The 21,469-nt window shown below is 34.1% G+C and overlaps 1 protein-coding gene across 1 annotated transcript in view; it reads left to right on the top strand.

Annotated features, from left to right (window-relative positions):
• The first annotated feature begins 1,927 nt into the window (after positions 1-1,927).
• LOC149413962 (uncharacterized) overlaps positions 1,928-21,469 on the top strand; it is an 81,364-nt gene continuing 61,822 nt past the window's right edge. Inside the window, exons 1-3 of the mRNA XM_089643942.1 lie at positions 1,928-2,048; positions 3,228-3,374; positions 3,472-3,544. Coding sequence (XP_089500068.1) covers positions 1,928-2,048; positions 3,228-3,374; positions 3,472-3,544 — 341 coding nt within the window. The remainder of the gene's footprint in view (positions 2,049-3,227; positions 3,375-3,471; positions 3,545-21,469) is intronic.

The following is a 21,469-nucleotide window of genomic DNA, read 5'->3' as shown; positions in this document are numbered from 1 at the left end:
TTCCGCCCTTCGGATCCAACCCAAGTTGCCGCTTGTGTGATGTCGGTGATAAGTGCGAACGTAGAGATCCGCGGTTCAAGATAATAACTATAATTTACGCCTAGTATTAAGCTAGATTAAGACTAACCCTTCTTTATATATTTTTGTTTTAAATAAATTTTAAGAGTGTTTTGTAACTAAGTAACTTCTTTTTTTTACTTGTTCCTCCTTTTCTTTTACATGAATAATATTAATTATTTAAACTCCCCTTGAGTATAGTTATAACAATTGCATTTCATGTTTATATTTAAAGAATAAAATTATTTTACTTATAATTACGAGTTTGTTTTTCAGCTTTTGATAAAACGCTGTCCTGTGAAAATGAGGTGTAAAGAAAAATACTTTAAAGCTCATTTTTTTCCTTAGGACAGCGCTATTTCAGACGGGACCTTGTGGTCTTGGGTGACATTTTATTTATGATTTAGGCTAATGAATCGGGTTTTCGGTAGGTTATAATTATATTGTCTATGGTTACGCCATTTTTTTAAAATTTCCACAATTCTTTGTCGATGGTGTGATGTGACGTCACCGATGCGTGGTGTCTTAAGATTTTCCAGATCTAAGGTTAAAATTAGACCGAACCAATCGTATGGAAAGAGGGTGGATTTATCAATCTATAGATAGTTGATTTATGTTGAGTGGTTTATTTATAGGCCTATCTGTCAAATGAACAAGACGCTTTACAGCTTGGTGTGTTGTAAATATCAAATGTGCAATTCCTTGTGATCATTGAACAGCTAACTGTGAGTAAGAAGATAATTTTAGTACCCATTAACATTAAATATTACTGGATTATTCCGAGAGTTATGCCATCGATCGTTTTCCATATTTTGTGTTAAAATTAATCGAGGTTATGTGCGTCTTCACGCATTGTGCTTACATACCATTTAGTTTGGCTAAGCGGTTGTATCAATCTGGTTGAGTTTAACCTAAAGTTGAACCATGTGGAGATGCGTTGTATGTGATATGTGGCGTGGCTATTAAGTAGAACGGTTACAACATCCAATCGAACTGTTAAACTGATAAAATAAATAAAATATCAGGCATGACTAAAGGACGTGATGTTTTGACGGATTTTTTGATATTATATGTTTAATGTTAATGACCGGTCGGTGGCCGAGTTGACATCGCGTTTGGGTCTGACCCAGGCGTAGTGTGTTCAATTCCTCGGCTGGCCAAGTCCTCCATCACAACACAAGCAACATTTTCAGCTAACTGTGGTGGTAGTAGGAGGTTTTCAAATATTGTCAAGTTGTTCGTAACCCGGGAATGTTTGTCTTTCTTTTAAAATAAAAAAATAATAATAATAATAACAATAATGATTTGACTAGCTTTGGGTATTCTACATGCAAGAAGTACTTAGTAAGAGATGCTAGGAACGAAGTTCTTGTTATCTTTTTGGAACAGTACAAATGTATTTAAAAGGATGTAGCGAATGAAACCGCAAAAAGATATATTTTTATTATTTGAGTAGCATCATTGTTATTTTTGTGCCGAGGTTCGATTTTTTTCCTTTCATACTTATAGTTAACGAAGCTTCAAGAGCACACAATTGAAATCATGTTGTATATGTTTTTGAGAGTAAAAAACTGACGAAATGGACTCATAAGCTAACCTATAACTAGAGCTTAATACCACAAAATACTTTTTTAGGTTTGGGTTTCTTAATATAAGCAGACAGTTTTTTATGTCACATTATAAATTAAAATAAAACAATAACTTATCGATTTCGTATTTAGTACTAAATGCTAAGGCTTTATAATACTGTATTTAACCTTAAAATCTAAAATCTACAATCTACCAGTAAGTAGAGGGTTCAAGCTCCCTTATTGAAATGATTAATAAATATTTATTAATTAACCAATTTCCATCACATAACAGCAGTGCCATGGACCTTCCTAAAACAGAGAGTGTTTCCATCAAGACGGAACCAGGATACCAGGAAGAAGGCGCAGGTGTAATGCCGTATATGGATATAGACATCCACCTTCCGGATGTAAAGAAGGAATGTTTGCAGTATGCTGAGAGTGTTTAGCCAACTAGTAAGTTGCATTAAGTATATTATCACAAAGGAGTTGCAGTCAGGACAGCTGCTTGTTTTCTCCTTCCCCTCTCGTCGTCCATCAGTACTTTTGTGTTTACCTTTGTAATATTGCTTTGCAGGAAACCGTCGAACTAAGAAAATGTGAACTTATAATGCCCGCAAAGAATTCCTTGTTCCTCAAGCTGTTGCTTCGCTACATTTTACCAATATAATAAAGCATCTTTTCTAAACGTTTTCTGTTCCTAAGAAAAAATTAATAATTTGAGATAATAAGATAAATGTAACGTGTATTTTTTAATTTAACTTGTATCCTGACGTTTGATGGGGATTTCGGAATTCATTATTCGATTGACATTAAGAAACTAGACCTTCTCAAGAATAGAACAAGAACACAATCTCTAGAAACTAGAACTTCTCAAGAACACAATCGCTGAAAAAACGGCCATCTGGTGTAATGTTTATAAGTGAACATTATTACAAATTTTCTTTTCTTATTTCCCCTTTCTTCATACTTTCTCAATGTATCTACCTAATCTATCTAGTAAATGTGATGCTACCTACCTGTCTACGAGTACCTACTTGCGAGTGAACTACTTACTCGCGACGTCTAGAGCTACTTACGACAATATGTTGCGAGTTGGTCTAGCACATTACGCAAATTCGCTAGAAGGTTCTAGCCTGTTGCCTAGACATAATTTCAGCGCCAACGAAAATTCCAGTAGCACCCTGACTGAGCGAGTTGTCTCCATTTTACCCGCGATCTCGCGCAGCTACTGATGCTATCGGCCGGGCTATATAAATAGGCCCGACGTAGCGAGCAGTCAGTCAGTCAGTCATTAGTCGGCCAACAATTAACAACAACAAAGGGTTTTTCAAAGGACAAAGTTCTTGTAAAAACTAATATGTAATATTGTTGTTTTAAAAAAAAGTATTCCTTAAATGTAATGACTCGGTGATGGCATTATTAATTTTATTTAAATGACAAATAATTAATTTATATAAAATAAAGTGATAATCTTTGTCTTAATAAAATAAACTGTATTTATATAATTGCATGTTTTTAATGGAAATTTGTACCCGCAAATCGCAGGCCGACATTCAGCACGTCTTTACATATCATTGTGTTGATGTTTTGTTATTCCAGGTAGCATTAATGTGGAGACTGTTCCGATCCAGGCAGGACACAGAGAAGAAGACGAAGGTGGGATTCCTTATACGGAAATAGACATAGACCTGCTGGATGTTAAAAGGGAATGCTTAGAGCATTCTGAAAGTATTAACCAGACTGCAGGTAAAATCGGTTTGATTTGTCTGAACCCGTATTAATATTTTTTGTTTTCATTTATAATAATAAAAACTTATTGGGCTTTATCCACTATCTTTTTCAGACTTAAAATTGGCCCTGAAGACGCATCTTGGAGGAAAATCTAATTCATGTTCCCACTTCTTCAGCCGCCGCAAGTCAGTGTTAGCACGACACTTGCATTCTCATACTGGAGAAAAGCCTTGCAACTATTCATGTTCTCACAAGGAAACTTTAAACCGGCACATGCTTTCCCGCACTGGAGAAAAACCTTATTCATGCTCCTTCTGCAACTATTCATGTACTGTTAAGGGAAATTTAAAATATCACATTCTTACCCATTCTGAAGAAAAAACTTATAAATGTGCATTCTGTACCTATTCCTCCGCTCTTAAGGGACATTTAATTCGTCATATGCGTACCCATATTGGAAAAAAACCTTTTTAGCGATAAGATAAAACTAATAATTTTATCATTTTGGTATTTTTACATTAAATTTTTCTTTAATCGCTTTTAGTGGGTGTTTATCGTTTTCGATTGTTCGATATATTCGGGTGGGCTGTTGAAGCATTCTTTCCTCAAATATATGTAAATAATTAATATAGGGGGGAAATCATTACAAGTTTTAGTGCCTGTACATTCGTATTCCCGAATTTCGAAAATATTTTTAATTGTTTTGATATGAAATCATCCATTTTAAATTAGTATGGTGGATAGTTTGTTTTTGGGCAATATGAGTTTATTCCGAATCGTGATCGACTTTTTGTTTAGCAATGTTTAACAGGAAATTTCTAAACTCGCTGCATTAGTGCTTGTATGTTCAATAGAGCATTTAGCAAATTTTACGAGACGTTTTTTTTTGGTTTTTACAGCCAAATTCTAAAAAATTCTCTACTTTGGTAATTTCGTTTTATACATATGTGTAATAGGAAAGGTTTAAATATCATATTTCGAAGATTGAAGCTATAATATGCCCATATTTTAACTTTAAAGGTGGACGTTGAACATGGCTTGAAAATGATGAATGATTATTTTGGATATTGAACATATCGTCTGGAGATTAAACAATTCGGCTCCCATAAGTTTGAGGTACTGTTTGTTCAATTAGCCAATAAGTGGTAAATTGTATATACAGGATGATTTTCAGATTTCAAACACTTTACTTTTATCTTAGATAGTAGTTGACTTAAAGTATTACTTTAAAATATACAAACAGCGTCTGTTTCGGACAGCAGATGGATGTACCTAAATAATTATTAAATAATCAATAAAATGAATATTTGTCTGTTGTCACACATTTTACGATGCCGACTCTTTTGAGGCTTGTCTCGTACGATGATAAGATTTTTTCTCATCGCAAACGTGTCATATCGCCAGTTCAAGGATGAATTACTCGCACGACAAACTGTGGGACCTTAAGAATTAATTCTCCGTGCTATGAAGCCTTATCATATTTTTGTTTAGATATAAGAATAACTGCTCCATATTAACACGTGCAGAAATTGTTGAAGTCGAACCCAATAAATACGCAAACAACTGGCCCAACCAGTCAGTTGTCCGACGACGTTCGCAACTTGTGTTTCATTGCAAATCCTTACCCAAGGTACCCCTGAGAGGAAACCGGCATTTACAGTCAATGTCACTGGCGTAGATGTCCAGTACAGCGTCCTTGAGATGATTTTTTTAACAAAAACTGCTCTATATAAATCATCCAAATATTATGTAAGTTTGAAAACAATGTACAAGTACAGTGCCTACCGCTAATATACTACTATCGGCTGTCGGTGCATGCGTGATGTGAAATATTCTTATATCGTACGTATTCCGGCATCCGTGGTCTAGGGGTACTCTTTACCAGAGATCCGGAGGTCGCGGGTTCAAACCCCGGCGTGCGTAAGTAAATTTTATTTGATTCATTTATGTTATTTCACAAATTGTTTATTAATGACATATAGTTTATTTGCGACATGTTCTAGAGTGGGAGATATGGTGTAAAGACCACCATCAGAATTGAAATGGCTTAAGCCGTGTTTGGTGACCAGATCTGAATAGGTACTCACTTTCCTTCTCTCTTTTCCTTCTCCTTTCCATCTCCTTCCCCTCCACACTACCTTCCCCTCCACACTACCTTCCCCTCCACACTACCTTCAGCCTCACAATATACGAATATACCCCAATTGGGGATTCCATAGTCTCACTGGCTCCAGATGGTTGGGAGCAGTTGAGACTGTGTACGGTATTCCATGAAAAAAAATTCCGAGTGATGCGTAAAATTATTCAAGTTCAATTTTCAGTAGAAAATGGGAACTGATTAGTATTAAGTCGAATTAATTAATTCTTTATTTGAAATGTGTGTTGGTTTGTTTTTTGTATTGTTTTTATTCGAAAGTAAGGAAAGTAATGTAAGTTTACTTACATTAAAAAGATTTTTTTTCTTCAAAAGATCTTATTTGTTGTGACCTTATTATTTATGTTGATTATCGTGAGTAAAATATAATTTTATTAAATACTTTCACCTCTTAAAATCCTAAAATTATAATACCCCGCGATTTGGGTTCTGGGTTTGCGCTAGTATAACAATACATTTATTATTGTTAGTCGGGTGCTTAGTTGGTTTTATAGTAGTTCCGACATAAGAATTTATTTATTGTTTTTTATGTGACTAAAAAACAAAAAATATGAAACTTTTAATTGAATGAATTCAAAATTTAAAGATTTGGACTTCGTTTTCATCAGCGATCTCAGCAGTGATAACGGACTAAATATGTGTCGTAGATGTCTTTCAATCAGACTATGAGGACAGTCGACTTCTTACATATTTCCATGTCCTGGCTTTTTTGTTGTATTTCTTGAATAAAAATAAGCTTTAATGCACTAATATAATTTATTAAGACTCGTTTTAGGTAAAAGCCCTAAAAGTGTAAATAAATATATATTTTTTTTTGGAATTTATCATTTAATTTACAGATTTTTGTTATTTTTTTTAATAATTCACATTTAAACCCACTAAATTTCTTATGTAGTTTGTCAGCAGCATTGAATAAATAAATAATAAATGAAGCACCTGTATATTTGCCTAGCAAATTCAAGAAGTACGTGTAAAATATGGTGAAAAAGCCTACAAATGACATAATTAATAAAATAAGTCAATAAATCATTATTATTATTATTAATTTAAAGACAGACCTTTCTATTTGAGTGACTGGTCTAAGGTTTATTGATTCTGGAGTCGGTGAAGTCATTTTTCAATTCAATAACAGTATGTATTCGCAATTAAACGTATTTTTAGTGGAACAATTTAGTTGTTAGAAACAACAAAAAATCTACATGGCCGCTCATCTTAACTAGTCGACTCCTGATTGGTTGAAAGTGGGGTTGTGTAGGGCATTTGATACCGTATCCCACGGTTTACTCTTAAAAAACTCAGTTCAATGGGTATTGTTAATAAGTCTTTAGATTGGTTCAGAACATATCTTGAAAATAGAACACAGAGAGTAATAATTAATGATCACATTAGTTCAAATAAATCAATTGTATATGGTGTTCCTCAAGGTAGTGTTCTGGGTCCAATTTTATTTTTGTTATATTATATTAACGACCTATGTAAATTGAAGTTTTCTGGAACATCAATTGTATTTGCAGATGAACCTGTCTTGGTGTTTGTTGCTGACTCATGGAATGGAATGCTTAATCAAAACTTGTTAACCTTAATCATGAACAAAACTAAATATATAACTTTTAGCATTTCCTCTGTAAATCTACCATCTTTGGAACGTTTATTAAAAATACATTGTTGTGTGCAGGAGTGTAACTGTCAATCTTTGGAAAGAGTAGACAACGCAAATACCTGGGTTTAATTTTATTGATAAAAATTTAAAATGGAACAATCATATTACTATATTAGGAAACAAAATAAGATGCCTAGTCTCTATTTAAAAAAAATCTAAGAAACATATTGGACAAAGTAACACTAAAAACTGTATATTATGCTCTTGTTCAATCAATGCTTTCATATAATGTTGTCTGTTGGGGTTCTTGTAACAAGACTACCCTCGAGCCGTTGAATTAATAAAATTAAAATTAATTTTAAAAATTATGTATAAGAGAAATTTTATGGATCCATCAAACTTATTATATAGTGAAAGCAAAATTGTGTCAGTAAGGCAGTTGTACATAATACAGGCTCTCTATAAATTTTTCAACAACATTATTACTGCCAAAAGATGTCAACAAGTGCGCAACACTAGAATGGGTTCTTCTTTAATGATCAGCCGGTGTATACCAGAACATCCTTCGGACAAAGGAGTTTCTCATAAAAAGCTCCGTTGCTATATAATATGCTCGGTGAAAATATAAAAACTATGGGTACGTTAAATTCATTCAAGAAAATGGCCAAATCTCTGTACTAGCTGAGAGTGATGATTTTGGATCACCCATGTTGTGGCTTACAACATAATTCCGTGTGGAAGCTCTGTTTCGATACAATCCTTATTTACTTACTGCGCATGTACTTATTTACTTCTAAAATAACTTTTTGTTATTATTATTTTCTTATTGTTATTATTATTTACTTATTTATATCTACTTATTATTATTATCATGAACTCATTACCATCTTCTTCATTCTCGAATTATAATTTACTTTAATTATCTTCTAGGTAATTTATTTACTTATTTATTATTATTAATTTTATTTACTCACCTATCGGTTATTAAAAATCAAAAAAGATGTTTTTTTTGAGGTTCATTAATGCTCAATAGCTAATGAACAAATTGGCATTCATAACTCAGTTTTGTAAAAAAGGTCTATTGATCATACAAGAATTAGGACAGCGTATTGTTGTTCATCTAGTCAGGGCTGGCCCTGAGCCAAATGGCGCATGGCGCAAGTAAAATTTTAGCGCTCCTTGTCAAAACCAGTAGATGCCTAGGCCCTAGGTAGTAGATAGGCAATCACTGTAATCGATTATATTTTGATGATTTGTATGTATGCGTAGCGTGGTTTTTATGAAAGATAATCTTACGTTAGTTTAGGTATTATCACCCTTGGAAATTCAGCGCCCGAAGTGGACTGCTCCAATTGCACCCGCACAGGGTCGGCCCTGCCTCTAATTCTTTTTTTTTATTACTTGACATAATGAATCTTTTTCAACACCTTGAATATGTATTTTGTGTACACATTCTTGTATTTTTGTCCAAGGTCAAATTAAATCCTATTAAATTGTTGCAGTAAGACAGAATACCTATGTTCGATTCCTAGTTGTGACCGTTATTTTTTATTTTCTGTGTCTTGTTCTGTTTCATGTTTCGTTTAGATTTATTAGTATTATCTTCTTCTTCAATGGTGAATCAATGCTCAACACATCGGTTGTACTGACCCTGATTTGTATTACTATCCATTGTCTTTTTGAAAATAAAAAATATTTTAATGTGTTCATAGCTGTGGATTTTTATGTTTTCCTTTTTCTGGATTCCAATATTTTTATTTATAAATTATTTTTTTTGGGCTAGTGAATGAACGATGTTCGCTGGGTGCAGTTATATTGTATAAGGTTGCACTTTTTTAAATGGCCTTGAGATTTCTCTATCTATGAGTTGTTTATTTATTGTCTACGAAACATTTCCTGGACCGTACGACCTTTTTACTTGTGCTCGTCTGTGGTTAAGATGGTGACATAATCCCCCCTACAAAAACCCGAAGATATCGATCTAGAGAGTGGTTTATTAATGATGATTCCGATCTTAGCGTTCGCGCCCGCCAGTCCTACTATCTTACTGCCACCGTTTCGTACCAAACGCGCACTGCGTAATTTTTTTCACGATTAAACTGAAAAGCAATCGAGCAGCCACTTGTCGAAATCATCAATCTCGCTTATCTCCTGAACACTATTTACGGGTTGGAAAGGTTCCCTAAATCGCAATAAATAACAAGCCCTACACAAAGCCCATTCTACAGGTTTTCTTTGCGACAACTTCTAAAATAAGAAACATAAAGTAAATTTAAAACAGATCGGAAACATTCCGAAAATTAAAGAGGAATTCAATAGCAGTTGAAACTTCTTTGAATACATATTTAAAATACTGAAGGGTTCAGATTGGATCTTAGTACGAGTCCCTAGCTTTGACCAAAAAACTACACCCAGTTTAAAAAAATGGCTTCCTAAGATTTTTGCAGCACACAGTATGCATCTTTGATTTTATAACTGCACTACGAACAAGATGATGTTTTCCTTCAAAACGCGTCACCAGATGAATACAAAACTGGTTTTAATCGTTACGTTCTGGACAGAAAATAGGTTTTTCCTTAAATGTTACTAAATTAATTTAAAAGTGGTTTATTCCTTGTGCGAGCTTCAATCAATACAACACCCAGAACACAAAAACGGTCAACTCCGGTTTTGAATCACATAGTCTGCAAATAGAATTTAAAAACTGCATTTCAAACACGAGAATTGTTGCCTTTGAAATGCGTCCGCAAATGGATCCAAAGCTGTTTTCATATCCTTACATTCTGAACACGAAACTCATTTAATTTAAGAGTGAATCGTTGACCAAGTCCAAAACTTTATTTAAAACACGAAAATGGTTACCTTCTAAAATGCGTCTGCAGATAAAGCCACAACTGTAATTGAGTTCCCAGCTTAATAGGCATTGTTGAGTTTGGCGTCTAAAGGTCCCATAAGTGCAGAGGAATAGCTACAGAATGAACATTAATAAGTTTTTTCTTCAGAATGTGTAATTTTATTTATTTATTCCTTTAGATTTACACACAGTATAATATGATAAAAGATATAATTAAAATATTTTTAGTGATTATAGATTATTGTACTTTATCAGGTCAAAATTATTGGTTCCTAACTAGGCAAATTGCCCGTTCCAAGGAACCAAATGTAAGCATGTGACGTTTTAAATTTCCCTTTTTAGAACAAGAATAGCTACAGTAGGATCATGAATATGATTTTTTTCCAGTATGGTTAGGCATGTGACTTTTTAAATATACACTTCGAGAGCAAGAATAGCTGCAGAACGAACATGAATATGGTTTTTCTCCAGTATGGGTAAGCATGTAACGTTTTAAATTTCCCTTTTCCGAACATGAAATGCTGCCGAAGGAACATGAATAAACCTTTTCTCCAGTATGGGTTAGCATGTGAAGTTTTAAATTTCCTTTTTGAGAACATGAGTAGCTGCAGAAGGAACATGATTAAGGCTTTTCTCTAGTATGGGTTAGCATGTGACGTTTTAAATTTCCCTTTTGTAAACATGAGTAGCTGCAGAAGGAACATGAATAAGGCTTCTCTCCAGTATGGGTGCGGAAGTGATTTTTCAAATTTCCCTTTAAAGAACATGAATAGCTGCAAAATGAACATGAATAAGCCTTTTCTCCAGTATGGGTAAGCATGTGATGTTTTAAATTTCCCTTTTTAGAACATGAATAGCTGCAGAAGGAACATGAATAAGGCTTTTCTCCAGTATGGGTTAGCATGTGACGTTTTAAATATCCCTTTTTAGAACATGAATGGCTGCAGAAGGAACATGAATAAGGCTTTTCTCCAGTATGGGTTAGCATGTGAAGTTTTAAATTTCCTTTTTTAGAACATGAATAGCTGCAGAAGGAACACGAATAAACCTTTTCTCTTGTATGGGTTAGCATGTGAAGATTTAAATTTACTTTTTGAGAACATGAGTAGCTGCAGAAGGAACATGAATAAGGCTTTTCTCCAGTATGGGTTAGCATGTGACGTTTTAAATTTCCCTTTTTAGAACACGAATAGCTGCAGAAGGAACATGAATAAGGCTTTTCTCCAGTATGGGTTAGCATGTGAAGTTTTAAATTTCCTTTTTTAGAACATGAATAGCTGCAGCAGGAACATGCATAAAGTTTCTCTTCATTATGGTTGCGGAAGTGCCGTATTAACATTGACTTGCTGTGGCTGAAGTAGTTGCAATGCGAACATGAATAAGGTTTTCCTCCAGGATGCGTCTTTAGCTCCGACATCAAGTCTGAAAAGAAGGTAAATAAAGCTCAGTAAGTATCTCCAAAGAAATTGAAAAAAATAATTCCGAAAAACCAAAACTGATTTTACCTCTTGCCTGGGTAATACTTTCAGAGTGGTCTAAGCATTCCTTTTTAACATCCAGCAGGTCTATGTCTATTTCCGTATAAGGAATCCCATCTTCGTCTTCTTCTCTGTGTCCTACCTGGATCGGAACAGTCTCCACATTAATGCTACCTGGAATAACAAAACAACAATACAATGATTTGTAAAGATCTGCTGAATGTTAAGCTGTTTGCAGTAACATAGCCTTTGCGGGTACAAATGTCAAAGTCAATAAATACCGTATATTTTATTAAAAAGAAAAAATCACTTTTTCATAGTCATCAAGTCATTTAACTTAAAAAAAAATAATAATGCCATCACCAAGTGATGACCGGTAAGAATAACTTTCAAACCGATTTTGTTTTTACAAGAACTTTAGCCTTTAAAAGACCCTTTCCGAGAAAGTGCTAGAAAACATATATTTATAATACTTTTTGTTATAAAATGACGATACCATTAACGAATGCATTAAAGATTATATTGAAAAAAAAACGAAGGAAAGGGAAATAAGAAAAGAAATATTATATATTATCTTCACTAATAAACATTACAACAGATGGCCGCAGTAAGAACATTTTCAGAGATTGTGTTCTGTTCTTGATAATGTCTAGTTTCTTAATGTCAATCGAATAATTATCAATTAACAATATCACATATTTTGGCTTGATAGAAATATAAAATGGAACAATAATGTTGCTGTGTTAACAAACAAAATAAAAAAAGCAAGCCTACACCTTCAAGACCCTGTGTAATATATTGGATATAGTTTCATTACAAACTGTATACTACGCGCTTGTTCAAACAATGCAATATAATGTTGTCTGTTGCGGTACTTGTCACGCGACTACCCTAGAGCCTTCAAATGTTCCACAAAAAATAATTTATATACTGTATTCGTCACAGTTATTCTTTAGTGCAAGAAAAATTATGTCAGCAAGTACGTTATGTATTATGGCTCTCTGTAAATTTTCAACACCATTGATACTGCCGAAAGATCTAAACAAATGCGCAACACTAGATAGGGTTTTTCTTTGATGTTTCAGCCGGTGAATAACAGAAAATCCTGTGGACAAATAAATATTTCTTAAGAAGTTCCATTGCTTTATAACATTCACAGTGAAATATAAAAAAAAAACTGTAGGTTCGTTAAATCTATTCAAGGAAATGTTCGAAAATTCCATCATAGCTTCTGTCATTAAGTCTTCATAGCTTAGAAAGCCCATATTCGATATAATCCATCGATGTATGTATAATCTACTTTACTTATTTGATTAAATATTATTGTAATGTGCTCATTTCGACTCAGGAATTCCCTCGTGAGATGAGCAGCGGAGGGAAAAAATTCCGATATCACCGTAATAAGTCATGATACAAATGTATTATAACACAAATATATACTTTACATATTTATCTTAAAATCTCAAATTATTCTTGAAATGGAGAACATTTAGAAGAGATTCCTTATTTTAGTGGTAAAATATGGCGAGGCAACAGCTTGAGCAACTAGGAATTGTTTGCGGGCATTATAAGTTCACGTTTTCTTAGTTCGACAGTTTCCTGCAAAGAAATATTACAAAGGTAAAATAAAAAGTACTGATGGACGACAAGAGGGGAAGGAGAAAACAAGCAACTGTCCTGACTGCGTCGTCTGAAACTCCTTTGTGATAAAATACGTAATGCAACTTACTAGTTGGCTGAACACTCTCAGCATACTGCAAACATTCCTTCTTTACATCCGGAAGGTGGATGTCTATATCCATATACGGCATTTCACCAGCGCCTACTTCCTGGTATCCTGGTTCCGTCTTGATGGAAAAATTCTCTTGGTTGGGAAGGTCCATGGCACTGCTGTTATGTGATGGTAATTGGTTAATTAATAAGTCCAACAAAGCCCTTTTAATAAGGGAGCTTGAACCCACTGATTGCGTATTCGAAGAATCCTATATTTAAAAAGTTATTTGTGAAACATTAATGGCCAAGTCATTAACAGTCAAATCAACCTAAAAAGAAACCCAATAGTTAGGTTGTTCCCTATTGACAAAGACCACTATCTTCCCAACCCCCTATATACTCCTACAACTTCTGCCACTGGAACTCAGCACAATTCCATGCAACCAATATAAGTTGAATATATTGATAACATATGTTACTGGTAGATTGTAGATTTTAAAGTTCAATATAGTATATTACAGCCCTGTCGAAGCTTCAGTTTTAGCGAAACCGGGTCGGCATTAAGTAAAAAAAAAGAAAGTGGTATTTACAAGGTTATGGTTTATTTTGAAATATAATGTCAAATCACAAAGTATCTGCTTCATATGAACAAATATAAATTAACTATGAAAAATCCCAAATTTAAAACTGTTTTTTGGCTTAGATTAAGTCAGGCTCGGTTAGGTTAGGTTAGGTTATGGATCCTCATTTCATCAGTTGCTGTTCTGGAGAACACACGCAGCATGCCTCCCACTGCATAAAATCAAGATTTTGCGAACGCTCTAGTAGCTTTTTAACTATAAACACAAAATTAAAAAACAAATTTCTGCACAAAACTGGCTCTTGGATTCACTTTGTCCAAAAGAAGACAAATTTGCTTTTTACGATTACAATCGCTGCATCCTTTTAAATACATTTGAATTATAACAAATCGATAACAAGAACTTTGTTCCTGGTATCTTTATCAGAGTACATCTTGCTTGTAAATCCTTATACATATTATGTAAAAAAATCCGTCAAACTTTAAGCCAAGTTTTATTTATTTTGATTCGTTAAATGTACGCTTACAAACAATAACGCACGACAGCTCTCTAGGCCGACTGAGAAAAGTTGATCCAACCGCTCAATCACGATACATACGAACCAACTTGGGACGACCGAACGTTTGGGGGGTGGGTAGCGGTTAGATACTATGGCGGTACAACCGTTCTACTTGATAGCCACTTCAACTTTACGTTCAACTCAACCAGGTTGATACAACCGCTCAACCAAATGGAATGGTCCTTAGGGGACATTGCGTAATGAGGCACATAACTTCAATTAATTTTAACACGAATAACGAATGAAAAAGGTCAATGACGTATTTAACTAATATTCTGAAATAATTCTCGGTATAATTCAGTAATATTCGAAGATAAATGTTACTCACATTATCTTCTCACAGGTAGCTTTTCAATAATCACTGGAAATGCACATTTGGAATTTAAAACACACCGCGCTGCATAAAAGCGTTTTGTTCATTTGACAGCTAGGCCATAGATGTTTGTTAAAATAGATGGCCAGTAGAGGTGAAGCGTATTTACTAGAACAGATGTTTGGAACAGATATTTCAAAGAGACTTTCGTACTTAGTATTTGTTTTTAAGTATTGCGCGTCTTGCGCGTCTTGTGAGTATTGTACGCCTTGCGAGTATTGCACGTCTTGCGAGTATTGGACGTCTTGCGAGTCTTGCGAGTATTGCACGTCTTGCGAGTATTGGACGTCTTACGCGTCTTGCTAGTCTTGCGCGTCTCGCGTCTCGCGTATTCATACCGAGGGCGGGGCATATGTATAGGCATCTCGTTACTCGCTTACATAAGAAGAGTGTTTCCCTAATCTTTGAATATTAGGGAAACACTCTTCTTATGTAGGTGAGTAAGCGAGAAAGGATATGATACCGAATTTAGTAGATCGCGATCAGCGCGATCTCGACTGGTATTTTCAATAAATTCCGACAGTATGCGTCCACCAGTTAAAAAAGGTTTTAGCAAGAGTACAAAAGCATCGCCGGAGACGAGGTCCGGCCGGGCGCTTCCTACCTAGTGCACATAATTAGTGCACGGCTAATGTATTATTTCTCGCTTTCGAAAATTGGAAGCTATCTTGTGCGAACTGTGAACGAAAGTGGCGCCATCTAGAAATAAAATATAAGGGCTTTATAAAAAAATATTTTCACTGTGTTCTTTGTTGGCATTTAAAATCTTTGTTGTTGAGATGCACCACCATAATAAAGCTTGGCTTGTGTATGTGGGGGTGTAATATTATGTTCGTTATTTTTACTATGAGTATTCTGTTTATATTTTCAGTGTATTTTTAAGGTGGTTTTTAAAATGTTTATTGTTATTTCTTATACTTTCTGATAATGTATTAAAAAAAAATCACCCCAAGATATTTATAGTTGAATTGCACTGTTTTTTTAATTACTTTTTCGAGTTGTGAGAGTTGACGTTTATCTGGGTTTTCTATTATTTTAAAAGGTGCAGTTTTATTTAGACTATTTTCTTTGTAAATTTGTAAAATTACGTGATATAAAAATATTGCATTTAGTTTTCTGACTTTAAATTCTTTAAACAGAAGTTCTGATGAATATGTACCTATATGATTTAAGTGGAATTATTTTTTAATTATTATTTTTTGGAATCTATGATGTATCTTAGTTTCCTCACTCTGTCTTTGAGTACGTTAGTGTGTGTGGACGATTTTATCCATTAATTTGTCTACTGTAATGTATAGGTATTTTATTTCTGTTTGGCTTTCTATCACTAAACACAAGATATTGCAGATAATATATGTTGTTGTGTATTTGCTTAGAGTAGATCATAATTTATTTTTCTTTAGTGTTCCTTGTTTTTTATGCAGAATTGTATATAATATATTTTTTTTAAACATAGTGTTAAGTAGTAAATTTATGTCAAACCACTTCTTTTAGTTCATTGATGTATCTGTGTTGGCCATGTTGTTTATTACCGTCCATGTTTATTAGTAGCACTGTGTCGTCCTTTTGTTTCACCTTAATTACTATAAAAGGCAATCTACATTTGGGAAATTTAAATTTTAACATTCTAATTTTCATTATAAAATGAAAATTCGCTTTCGTTGTATGGGATGACAGTCATTTAATAATTTAACTTCTTGGGGCCTCTTATTTAGGTAGCAAGTTTTCCGTGCTAAGACTCATTTATCAAATTAATTAGGTTAGGTAAGATGAGAATCTCCGAAACCGGTTCGTTCGGAGAGAAATAAATAAAGTTTTAAAAATTTATTTTACTTTGCTCCATTGAAATTGAAATCCTCTAGCAACCCCCCCCCCATAATGGATTTGAAAAGTCGTTGTGGGAATCACATTTTTTTGTGGGAATTACTTTTTTAGAAATTCTCTAACAATCCCCCCCCCCATGTAATGAGCAAGTGAAATACTAGGGAACAGGTATTTGGACTAGGTATTTATTCATACTTGTACCAATTGTTCCGAGTACCAAGAAGAGCTAGTACGACTCACCTCTAATGGCCAGTTTACGACATTTGCAATACGGTAGGTACTAGAGTCTATAGACTCTATAGCAACAAATGTGTGTCCATTTCGCGCATCAATTCAAATATCCCCCCTACAGACTATACTAACAGCAAAATAAACAATAAATATTATTAATAGTGCTTGGAATAAATCAACTACTTCTTAGAAATTAACATTGACGTACAATATACAAGATATCTGTGTATCAGTATTTGTTGAAGTCGTTCATTAGCATTACCTCACACCTCAACTCTGGGCACCTCAGTACATATAAGGTGGGATACATCAACACTTAATATATAAATTCTTGTTTATTTTACTCTCAGTGTGCAATAATGTGAAAACGGATATTTCTAATTTTTTAAATTTTTATTTTGACAAAACGTACATTAATTTCACGAACAAAATAGATCTTGTACGCTAGAGGAGATTTAAGGCTAAACCGACGGCTAGACCGCTGGATATAGAATGAAATTATTTGCCGCGCGTATACAATGATACCAGCCTCACAAGAATGTGGTTAAAAGTAATGTTGTCATTATTTTTGGGAGATGTAATCTCCCTATAATTTACCCTACATACCTCCCCTTCAGCGTTATACGCTATAAAACATAACAAAAAAAGAATAATGATTACAATTAAATGATACATGTAAGGAACAATCATTTTAAACATTAATAAGACTGCGGCCGGAATGTGCCGTGGCCGTTTGAACTGTTCTCATTGTTGTTATTTACAAATATTTCACAAAGTTTTATTTTACATAATACAAGGTTAATACTTATGTCTATGTTTGTATTATATTATAAAGCTAAAAAAGTTTTCGTGATTTCAAAATCTTACAGCTATTTTGATTCAATGTTTGGTTGCTACTATGCCTGATGTGAGAATTATTGTATGACTGACATATAATATTGTATTTGAAAAATAAGGTTGAGCGTGCGTGCGCTCTTAAACTATACATTTAATAAAGCTGGTAGCTGTTTACATTGTACTATTATATATACTAACATTAAGAATCATAATAATAATAATTGCAACTTCATTTGTTTATTCTCGGCGGTCGAGCGACAGTAGGTAGATTAGGTTACGATGAAGTCAGCACCGGTCCGGAGCGAGACGCTCGGATTTATCAGTTCATCCCCAACACGGATGATGTGGCAGCAAAGGTGTACCCTCAGATCTCCAGACCTGGGGTGAAATTCAGCTTTCTGACGATCAGGGAAACCAGACGTTCCATGTCCACGGTTTCCAATGATATACCATTGTCTAGTAGAGTGGCACTATCATAGCAAGGAGCGAAGCGGGTACGTGGTTTATAATCATGCATTTAGAGTTATTCCGCTGTTCACGATTCCGGAGAATATGATATTTAGAAGGGAACGGTCTCAACGGCTATTTACGGTTGACGACCAAATCCATCTAGACACGGATTGTAGGATTAACTCTTTACTCGGCTTTTACAGAATTATTACATCCCCCAATGGGAATTTAATAACATTATACGCCACGCGTATTTTTGTTAAGATAACATCGCCTTTCTCAAATGAAAACAGATTGCACAAGAACATCGCAGACCTATCCAGCAGGTGCCCCTCGGCCACTTGCATAAATAAACCACTCTCATGATCGATATCTTCGGGCTTTTTGTATCCAAAAAATTTATACAGTACTTAAGCACAGATTACATGCAGTACTTACTTACAATATAATTGCACTGAACAATTGATTATTTAGCCCAAAAAACTATTAAAAAATAAAAAAAGTCCTTGAAGCAGATAAATGTCGAAATGTTTTCCGAAGGCAAGGTTCATCTGACTAAGAAAATGAACATTTACAGTTTATTTCCTTAAGATGAAACATTGCTATTGAATCTTGTTAATCTAAGAAAAAACCCAATATCACAAGAAATTTGCAAAAACACCCAGAAAAAACATAAAGAACATGATTGTCCGACAATATGAAATATGAAACTCTTACCATCAATAATATAGACATAAATGACCCGAAGCAGATATGTACAGCGTTTAATGACTTCTTTACATCGGTTGGTGAAAATCTAGCTGCGAGCATCCCATCTCATTCAGATGACGTAAATACAATAAACGTGGAACCAAAGCCATTACAGTCCCTCTACATGACCAATACAAACAAACTAGAAGTTTTAAAAATTATATCAAAACTAAAAACTAATGCATCTCCAGGGGTCGATGGTATGACAACTAACTTACTCGGATTCTGTAAAGAAAAATTAGCGGATCATCTTGTTATTCTCATTAATCAATCATTAGCGAGTGGACTGTTTCCGGATCAATTAAAGCTAGCAAAAATCGTTCCAATTCACAAAGAAGACTGCAAAAAAAATCCATCTAATTATCGTCCAATATCAATACTCCCAGTCTTTTCCAAAGTATTTGAACATGTAATCAAAAATAGACTAACAAAATATCTCACAACTAATAATATTCTCACGCCTCAACAATATGGGTTCAGAAAATTCTCCAACACGAAATGTGCTGCCTTTGATTTTATACTAACTCTTCAAAAACACTTAGATCAAGGAAAATATGCAGCGGGCATTTTCATAGACCTCAAAAAAGCGTTCGATACGGTTGATCATAAGATTCTGTTAGAAAAGCTTGAATATCTGGGCATCGTGGGCAAAAATCTAAAACTTTTATCTAGTTATCTTACGGGTAGGTGCTCTTCGGTTGTTATTGGAAAAGAATCAAGTGATCATAGAAATATAACATGTGGTGTACCACAGGGCTCGATTCTCGGGCCTTTATTATTCTTGATTTATATAAATGATATTGCAAAATGGGGGTTGAAAGGTACCGTTCAACTTTATGCTGATGACACAATATTATTCTATCATAATACTAATTTAAACGAAATGGAAAAAGACATGGAAAGGGATTTGGGTCATCTAGCCGAGTGGTTGAGAATCAATAAACTTAGCCTTAACATTAAAAAGACTCACTATGTGCTATTCGGGAATAGGAAAGGACAACGCCTAAACATTTCCTTGGGAATAAACAAACTGGAACAAACAGATGTCGCGAAGTATCTAGGACTTTTAATTGACTCACGGCTTACATGGAAAAACCATTTTGACCATGTTAAATCAAAGATTGCTCCGGTGACCGGTGTAATGTACAGACTACGTAGATTGCTTCCCACAGCCATACTGCGATCATTGTACTATGCTATGATTCACTCCCACTTGGCATATCTTTCGAGTATCTGGGGCTTTGCTACCAAAAAAATGATATCGGAGGTGCAAATAATCCAAAATAGAGCCATGCGTAACATTTTTGGCTTGCCTTGGGATATACCTGTTAAAGATATTTACCGTCACGCACTTGTTTTGCCATTTAAGATGGTTCCTAGCTTTGAGATAACAAACACCATTTTAAATATTATTCAGTGTAACACCCACACAAATATAAAACTGAACTATAACAACGATGTTCACCAATATAATACACGACAACACAACAAACTACATATATCAAAAATACACTCAACAAAGTTCGGACTGAAATCATTAGAATATATTGCCTACACTAACTATAACAAATTGCCTGAAGAATTAAGACAGGTATATGCCTCTAACAAATCTCGAAACGATATATTGAAATCCTATTTTTTCAAATGTTATTTGGAAAACGAGTCATAAGTAGGTACAAACTCTGTTTCTGATAGCCGTCCTAATTATCTCCAAATACCAAACTTTGTACATCCAGAGATGATGAGCTTTTATAATCTTCTCATGTATTTTGAATGTAAAACATCTTGTATTAGGTCTGTTTATTTTTGGCCCCGTACTTTTTAATGTATTTTCCTGATTTTGTTTTTATGCATTTATATAGTCCATCATTGAGGATACTTTTTCAACTTTTTGACACCAACAGTACATAAATCAAATGAGTGATTAGAAAAATTCATAAAGTCTTATAAGACAATTTTTTTTGTAACATATCTGTAAAGTGATTCTTCATATGTTGTGTCTGTATGTTGCTTCTGTGAAATGTTTTGTAAATGTTTTCTTCATACATTGTGTCTGCACATTGGGTTGGGTTGGTTATTTTTAATTTTTAATCTAATTTTTCTGTACAAAACGCTTTTTTTAATTTTTTTTACTCTTCTATTTGAAAACTACCAATTGGCGATCCCTTAATGAGTTCAATAACTCTTGGGAATACAACATCGTTTGTTGTATGTTTAAAAAAAAAAAAAAAAAAAAAAAAAAAAAATACGACGATAAATTCCGACATTTTTCTGCCTATTTTGAACTCATGGTCACAGATTTATTTGCAGACGCATTAGAGGAGAAAAGCATTTTCGTGTTTGAAGTATAGTTTTAACTAAAATTGGGGGAGTTGGTCAGTGATTCACTTTTAAATTAATAGCAGTTTTGTGTTTAAAATGAAAAGATAGAATTACAGTTTTGGATCCATTTGCGGACGCATTTCGATGGAAACCATTCTCAGGAAATGTGGTTATATATTAAGTTCTAGTTGCAGTTACATGTGCTACAAAAATTGGAATAAACCATTTTTAATCAAAGCTGGAGACTCGCACTAAGGTCCATTCTTAAATGAAAATTAGTTTCGTCTTCCAAACGAATTGTTAAAATTGCAGTTCTATATTCATCTTTTGGCGAATTTCGAAGGAATCCATTCGCATGTTCCGAGTGGCGCATAAATTTTAGT

Source organism: Hesperophylax consimilis, chromosome 20, assembly GCF_061612785.1.
Source record: "Hesperophylax consimilis isolate HC1 chromosome 20, BYU_Hcon_1.0, whole genome shotgun sequence".
NCBI classification, from domain to species: Eukaryota; Metazoa; Arthropoda; class Insecta; order Trichoptera; family Limnephilidae; genus Hesperophylax; species Hesperophylax consimilis.
This window is presented reverse-complemented; position numbering and strand designations above follow the sequence as displayed.